The 8,558-nt window shown below is 42.0% G+C and overlaps 1 protein-coding gene across 1 annotated transcript in view; it reads right to left on the minus strand.

Moving 5' to 3' along the window:
* The window catches only part of amn1 (antagonist of mitotic exit network 1 homolog (S. cerevisiae)), a 24,569-nt gene that overhangs the window by 4,206 nt on the left and 11,805 nt on the right, over positions 1-8,558 (minus strand). Inside the window, exon 2 of the mRNA XM_020613777.1 lies at positions 606-4,912. Coding sequence (XP_020469433.1) covers positions 606-4,866 — 4,261 coding nt within the window. The 5' untranslated portion in view covers positions 4,867-4,912. The remainder of the gene's footprint in view (positions 1-605; positions 4,913-8,558) is intronic.

An 8,558-nucleotide genomic window follows, 5' to 3' on the forward strand; every position in this document is an offset into this window, starting at 1 on the left:
GAATAGGCATTTTTGTAGAATTACATTTACAGAAGATCTTGAAAAGACTTTTCTTCAGTTTTACTTGTTTAGTTGTATTACTTTAATCTCTCTGTATTGTTAAAATTGAGATTAAATAACCATATATTAAAACATGTTACAAAATACACATGCTTTCAAAGGGTGTCCTAATTTTTTCATGACTGTAGATATGCAGTTAGCATCTTATCTCTGCAATCAATTTATGCACATTTCACCAAGAAGACAAATACTACTAGTTGACTCAAAGCTAAATATTAAGACTATGATGCATGCATAAGAGCTAGGTTAATACTGATACATGGAGCTGCTAATGAAACACAGACAAATAGTCGAAATGAACTCTTCCATTATAAAAGCAAAATAATACTGATAAGTAGAAAAATAATTAACTCCTGAAATCCAATCCTAACACAGGCAAGGACTGCATTATCAGAAGTATAAGATCCATGTTTTAGGAGTTTGACTAAAATTGGATATCATTCAGCCCATGCTTATTCTATTTTATCTCTCATATGATTGAACTTTATGAAAATGCATTACTAAAATTGCACTAGTGCCACTTTTGTGTCAATATTATGACCCACCTGACACAGGATCCATGGTTTCGCTTTTCCCACTGGATCCGTCTTCAAGGTTGAAGGTGTTGGGTAACACGCTGAATTTCAGGAAATTGTTGTCTTGGCGAGGCATGACAGAATGGCTTCCATTTTCAGCATCATGTCTGTCTCGATCAACAGGCTGTTTGAGTGTGGCCACATACCCCTTTGTCTTTTTCCCTCCGGGTGAGAGTCCATTAAAGGAGGCTCTTCTCCTCTTCAGACTTAGGCGCTGCTTGGTATTTCCATTCCAGATCCTTCTTTTAGAGGAAACTGGCAGCTCCTTAGTGTTGGTGGAGGAGCCAGCAGTTTCAGCTTTCAAACTCAAAACAGAGATAGAGGAAGTACACTTATGTGTTTTCCGTTTCCTTCTGTGCCTAATTTTAGTTGGCAAAAAACAACTCTTGCATTTTTTATAAATCCCTTGTTTGATTGCGGGAACACTAGATCTCTTCAAGGAACTGACATTCACAGAAAGAACATTTGGAGGCCCTGATACTGCATGAGATGAAGATTTTGGAGATGAAATATGGTTCTTTCTGCTGTCCATTAAAATGTGCTTCTCTCGAGATGTTGAGCCAAACAGCACCAAGTCTACAGTTCTAACCTTTGTGGCTGATGGTTCACTCTCATGAATACCATAAAAACCTTTACAGTTGTTACCCTTAAACTCAGGCTGCGAATCCAAATCAACAGAAGGTTTGCATTTCTTTGATTTCATTAGAGATGGAAAAACTCTCCCATGACTACTTGGTGTCTTACGCTTTCTTTCAATAGTTTGATGTTTATCACTGAGCCTCAATGTTGTCTGGAGGGCAGCTCTCACGCTAGTTTGATCTTCTTGAGTTTCCAGTGATGACTCTGCCACATCAGTGGACGTCAGCTGAGACGGTGCACAGTCCTCTTCAGGGTCTGACATCCGACTCGCAACTTCACTGTCTGAAATGATTGACCGACTGCTTCCTGCAAATTTCAGTTGATCTTGTACATACTCCTCCTCAGGGTCTGCCATCTGGTTGGGAATTTCATTTTCACTGCTAGAGTCATCAGCTTTGCTTTCACTTCTGTGTATAATGCTCAACTGTTCATCATCTATGCTTAGAGAAATGTTCTCCGGTTTATCACCTTCAGTTAAGTCAATGGCTTGACTTGGCTCATTGTATAGATCAGCCTTACTAAATGTCATAGGTTGATTGTCAGTGTTTGCCCCACCATTCATTTGATTTTCTCCTGCCGTGCCAGGGTGGAATTTGCTGTCAGACTTGATCATGGACACTTTATTGTACTTTTGAGCACCAGACTCTTCCTTACCAAGGGTCTTATTAGTACAGTCGTTTTGACTTTGCTCTTTCTTGCACTGGCATTTACTCAAAGAAAGCATGCTTGGTCCAACAATTGTTTCCAACCACCTTGAAAGGCAGCAAACCTGTTGTACTGCAGACACAGACTTCTTAAATTCTGGATCCACAACCTCATGTGGCTCATTCTCCAAGGAGTTGTTCACATCTTTCTCTTGCTGACTATCCATGTCCATACTTTGTGGCATCTTACTTTGTGCTTGTTCAAAGATCATTTTAGCCTCTTCTGGAGGCAAAACCTGGATTTCAAATGAGTAATATGGGTCACTAAAATCAGCACACTCTGTCTTTTTAGGAGAGGAAGCTTGAGTTGCGGTAGCTTCAGCAGTGGAGGCTTGTCTTTCTTCACCTGAACCAACAGGTTCAAGCTCCATTTGAGACAAAACCTTTTTTGGCACATCATTCACACATTGTGAGGGAACGCTAGTGGCTGTCCCGTCCTGATCTGTTTGGCTGACAGTCTCGCACATGTAAAGACGATGCTTCAAAGACCAAGGAAAGCCAAACTCCTTATCAATGTCATCTACTTGCTCATTGATATTCAACCATGATGATTTATAGGGTGGTTCTGAATAAACTTCATTGTTTTTAAGAACATGGTAGCATTTGTATTTCTTCTGAAAGCTGGGTTTTGCCTGTGACAGTATGACAGTGTCTGATGTCACGTATTTACTGCAGAATTCTACAACATCAGTAATTACATCCCTATACCAACCTGCTTTGAGCTTACATGCCAGCATTTTATAACTGCCATCCCAAAACATACTTAATAACATGCTTGTAGCATCATATTTTACCAAATCCTTCTGGGCTTTTTCCTTTTGTAGTATCAACTTGGTTAGTGCAATGGCTGTCCATTCAGTTGTTGGGACTGAGGAAAGCTCATCTAGCATCTCACTTGTGTCCATATTTCCATTTTCTCTCAATGGCACTTCGGGGATTACCAATGGTGAAGAAGTTGGTGTAGGCTCAGATCCTGCATCATCTGAGCATAACAGCATCTCCAGTAGGCCTCGAGGCCCAGCTGAATTGGAAGATGACACAAATGTACCATCACTGGGTGCTTCAGAATTCTTGTTTACAACTTTGTTGGACCTCATTTGATTTGTGTTTTCTGGGTAAAGATTAAATCCTTCTTTCAAATATGCACCCTCTGTATTTTTTGATAGAACAAGATGCATTTTCTCAGCATTATTTAAAGATTTGTTTGTCATGGTGAACTCATCTGATTGACTTGTGGCGTTAGAAGACGTATGCTTGTTTTCAGCCTCATAGCTTTCTTGTGACAACGGCTGTACAACAGCAACTGCTCTCGTCCCTGTGCGACCAGGAGATGAGTGAATGGAGCTGTTCATTTGTTTGACTGATGGCAGGATTTCAAGCATTTCAACACTGTTTGCTGCAGGTAGCTGAGTCTTATTGCTCTGTGGTGAAATGCTCTCAGGCAGTTGCATCAGCTGAGATGCATCACTTGAGGATCCAACCACGTTCCCTGTAGAGGATGCATCGCCTGCCTTTTCTACATTTCCAATTCCATCACGTTTTGCTGAGACATAGTCGGCAGGTACAGAGCTTTGCAGACGTGGTGCATTTGCAGTGTGCTGAGCTCCTGAAATAACACTCTGCATAGTTTTAGGTAAAGATTGTCCAGAATAGAGTGGTAATTGCTGGGTGGTATTTGAGTTATAATTCCCATACGCAGTCAGTGACACAGGTTGCATAGGCTGACAAGACTCTGTCATTTGGACCCCACTAACAAAGTGCTGCCCTTTGAAAGGTGAACTAGCAGACACTGGCACACTATCTGTGGCAGCAGTGTATGAGTTGTGCAGACTGCTCACTGTTCTTGTCATCTGACTTTCATCAGCAGAAGGATTTTGGGGAAGCTCATTGGTTTTTAGCAAGAAACGGCCGGTTTCATACTGGCAGTTAAATGAATTTGAGGTAAAAGAGGAGGTGGCCATTCCCCCATTGTTATGTGCTGAGCTTAGCTGAGCTGAGTATTGTCGAGTTTTCTTACCTGCACTGGAAACGTGCAAAACCTGTCCACTCAATTTTGAGTTTGTTATAATGTTTTTGTTTGCGAAAGACTGAAAAACAGCCACACTTGATGGAGGGCTGTAAAAAGAGAATCCAAGCTGAGTTCCGTTTTGTCCATGATTCTGGCTGTGAGCTGTCTGTCTATTATGTGCAGCAGCAGACATTGGTGTGCTAGTGAAAACCGTCTGTTCCATGTTTAGAAGTGGTGCACCTGATACAATGCATGCTGAAACAGGTTTCAATGCATCTCCATTTGCAGTTTGATATCTGATTTTCTGGGCCCTATAATGCTGAAGATCAGACACAGCAGCATCATTCTGCATCCTTACTGGTTGTTGCCCATGAACTGTAACTGGTTGTTTCCAATGTGATGACATGTCTTGCCGAGAATATATAGTGTTTGCATTCATCATGTTGGGTGAAGTTTGGGTTGGTGAATTGTCAGTAAAGAGCGGATGAAACTGTGAGGCAGCCTGAAATCCATTAGTGACCAGGGAAGCTAGATTTCCAGTTTGTGTATTAGTAGATGAGTCTTGCAGATCACTAAGTAAAACTTTTCGATAATACTTGCTGTTATTTTCTCCAGATGGCTGCTGAGGAGAAACCTTTGGATACGGTGGAGGATCCCGTAGTGAGGTTTGCCAATTTGACATCTGTCTGTTAGCTCCATTCTGGAAAGTAAAATAACTGCTTTGTGGTAGTCGTGCTCCTGTGTACTGACAGGAGTTTTGTGCAGTCCCAGCTTGTTGCATCACCACTGTGGAAAGAGAAGACTGAGTAGTGCCTTCTGAGGATTGTGAGGCTGGTCCAACGTGTTGCTGCTGTCCATTAATCCAAGCACAAGACTGCATTTTTGTCCTCAGTTAAGTCTTGTAGTAGGCTGAAGAGGCAAGTCTCCTGAAAAAGAAACAACATTTTTAAATTTATAAGTAAACAAACAAACATACTCAGAGAATACAACCCCCCAGCAAAGGGCAACTCAGCTTCCCTATAATGGCCTAAAAGCAACATCCCTGTGATAATTTGACCCTCATAATAGGATTGCTTCACCATGAAAACCTATTGCTGGCATTTGGAATGACACTGGCATCATTATTAGTCTGAAAATTATTAAAGAAAAACCATAGCTATGACAGACAGACACTCACTGGTTTAGGGATAAAACAGGGACAGTGAGTGGATCATGGTCAAAGCAGTGAAGACCACATTTCTGCTAGTGTTCTATTTGCTCAACAGCTGTTTGATAAACTGCTCATACAGTCTTCATTACTGGCCAATTGTTGCACTGTGGAGAGATCCTTCATGTCCTCTGCTCAGCTGTGACTGTGTGTGTGTGTGAGAGGAGTGCAGCACTTCCCTCCTCTGAACAGTGACCGGCGCATGGGAAAATACAGTGGAAGAGCAAAGTAGGATGCTCTGTTTCAACCCGTGAAGTTATGCCGGGAGACAGTTAAAGGAAGCACAGGGTGTACCACACAAATATGTGTATTTGTACTTTCTTTCTTTCCACCTCTGATTGTGCATACAAGAACTTCACTCAATCATTCTGGTCTCTCTCAAGACTGTTATATAGTGTGCAACACATCACACCTAATGTAGAGCTGATACTACAACAATCATGAAATCCCATGCTTAAATAAATCAATTCTCATGCTGAATGAGTCCAAATAAGGCATCCATAACCTTCTGACACAGAAATGCAAATCCACTTTTACCCAGCATGTGGATAGGACACATTTGTGAGCAGCGTCCTTGATGGCAGGAGTGAAGTTTCAATTGTGTTAAATGCTGAACTAAAATCCACAAACAGCATTTGCACATTTGCTGTTGTGGGATTTCTCTCCATAGGTTTAAAGGAGCCCGACGTGATTTTATTTTGAATACATACACAATTATTCTTTGTTGGAGTGTATAAATGTGACTGCCCTGATGCATTCAGAAGCCAGAAAAAATAAAAGTCAGATGTCAGTGTAGGTGTAAGAACATAATGTTGTGGAAAAATTATCTATTAAAGCTCAGTGAGTGTAAAATAAATACTTAACATCACTTCTGAGAGTTATTACATATTTATTCCTGCAGGAAGGAGCAATCTCTAAACAAAGTGTCTAAACCAGTGTGAAATATAGTTTTTGGGTTGCTATATAACTAAAGCACTAACATAGTTTAGAAATTGTCACTTTAATAAGACATTCCATTATGAGATAAAAGTATAACCTTCACATAGTTGTGGCGTGTTCACTCATTATTAAATGCAATTCTGGGGCGTTGTACCTAGCACAGCTCTGTTTCAAGGGAGTAACCTAAGGGAAAGTAAATGATTACACAGTGGGATATAAAGTTGTCTGGAACACTCCACTGTTTTTCATGGAATGCACTTATAAGGATAAGTTTTAATAATGTAATCTTCACAATCTCACAGAATGCTCGTTAAATCCTTGTGTGTGTGCTTTTCTTATCACAAGAATATAACTTTGGTTTCGGGGAGGTACAGCTGTGTATTATGGGAGAGAATTTTGGCTAGTATCAATTGATTTCAGTTGTATGATCAGCATAAGCAAGAATGTGTAAGGGGAGGGGAGAATATTATAAAATACACAGTCTGGGTGAGTTTCATCTTCAGATCATTTTGCTTGGCTGCTGACTGTGATCTCCAGATGCGTCTGAAAATAAAGGTAATATGTGCACATTGATATTTGGTGTGTGACTGAAATTCTTTCCACTATCTGGACTCGAGAAGAAGTCTGGGACTTCACACCAGTCTGTTGCAAAGAAGCTCAATAAACAGAATGTGACTGCCCTTCTTATACTCAGCATACAACAACAGGAAACAGATGCTCAAACAGATAAAGGAAACAGAATACTGGTTAAAACAGAATACATGTTATCTAGTTCAGTGTTCACACAAAGGCATGCTTATCACTACAAACATGTTGACACATGCTGATACAGTCAATTGTCTAGTGTCACAAGCACACAAATAACTGCATACCATGACTTGAAGGCATCAGCTAATAAACTTAAAAGGTGCTATCATAAAAATTCCACTACAATAAACACACACACACACACCAAGGGGTGCGCTTTGATGGCGGCGCATAGGTACGCAGCAGCTCGGGGCTCTCGGCTTTTTATTTTTCTATTCATATCTTTGTTCGTGCTTTTGTTGTCACTACAGTTTTCTGAAGCCACCATCCAGTATGGAAGAGCTGAACTATTTACAATAGGGAAACAATACGAACTTTACACACCCACGAAGCCGGACTTGATTCCACCAAAGTTACACCGGACCACTATGGCTCTCACCATACCCCCTTTGTGGCCAAGGAGACGGAGGCGACACTGTAAACAAAAGAGGGGTAAAAGGAGCGGCCCGCGTGCTAGGCTACATGCTAACCCACACAGGCCGGTGCTTCCTAGTCTCTTCTTCACTAACATCAGGTCACTAACCAACAAAATGGACGAAATTCAGCTGCGGATCATCTCACGGAGGAAGGACAGCTGTGTGGTGATTATAACTAAAACCTGGTTGGATGACAACATCCCAGATGCTGCGGTGGAGCTGGAGGGACGCTCCTTGTTTTGAACAGACAGGACTGCAGCATCTGCTAAACAGAGAGGTGGAGGTCTGGCGCTGTAAATCCACAACTTCTGGTGCACAGCTGCGACCATCATTTGAACACACTGCTCCCCTGACTTGGAATATCTGGCAATGAAATGCAGACCCTTTAAAGTGGTGAGAGATTTGCTCAAACCTGATTGTAGCCGTCTATATACCACCACGAGCTAACGCTAAATTAGCACTGGAGGAGCTGTACTGCCTGATCAGCAGGCAGATGAACGTAAACTCAGAGCTCTGGAAAGTCTGTGTGATGACATTTAAGCAGAATGCAATGACGAGTACGTGCTCAGGAGCAGTGACTGTATGTCCTAATTGTCTAGACAGGATGGTTTACCTAATCCTCTTTAGGAAGGTATAAAATCCCTGTACCAGACTTTGTTTTCTGTTGTTTCCTAGGACAGCTCAGTTTATTGTCCTGAACACCAATAAGACTAAGGAGGCCATTGTGGATTATAGGAGGTCCAGGAAGACAAAATATGCTCCTCTTCTCATACACAGGGAGGTGGTGGAGCAAGTGGATAACATCAAGTTCCTGGGCATCCACATCACATCTGACCTGACCTGGTCTCTGAACACATCCTACCTGGTGAAGAAAGCCCAGCAAAGGCTTTTCTTCCTCAGGAAGCTGAAACGCGCTGGTCTCTTCTCTCAGTTGCTCACAAACTTCTACAGAGCGACAGTAGAGAGCATCCTCTGTCTCAGTGCGACAGTGTGGTACGGGAGCTGCACTGCACAGGACAGAAAGGACTTGACCTGGGTGGTGAGAACAGCTCAGGGCATTGTAGGGAGTCCTCTTCTGGATCTGGACTCAATATACACTGACCGGATCCAGAGGCGGGCTGGACGGATTGCTGAAGACCCCACCCACCCAGGCAACAGTCTGTTTGTGCCTCTTCCCTCCAGGAAAAGGTACAGGAATATAAA

This window comes from Monopterus albus, unplaced genomic scaffold (genome assembly GCF_001952655.1).
Source record: "Monopterus albus unplaced genomic scaffold, M_albus_1.0 scaffold138.1, whole genome shotgun sequence".
Classification (NCBI taxonomy): domain Eukaryota; kingdom Metazoa; phylum Chordata; class Actinopteri; order Synbranchiformes; family Synbranchidae; genus Monopterus; species Monopterus albus.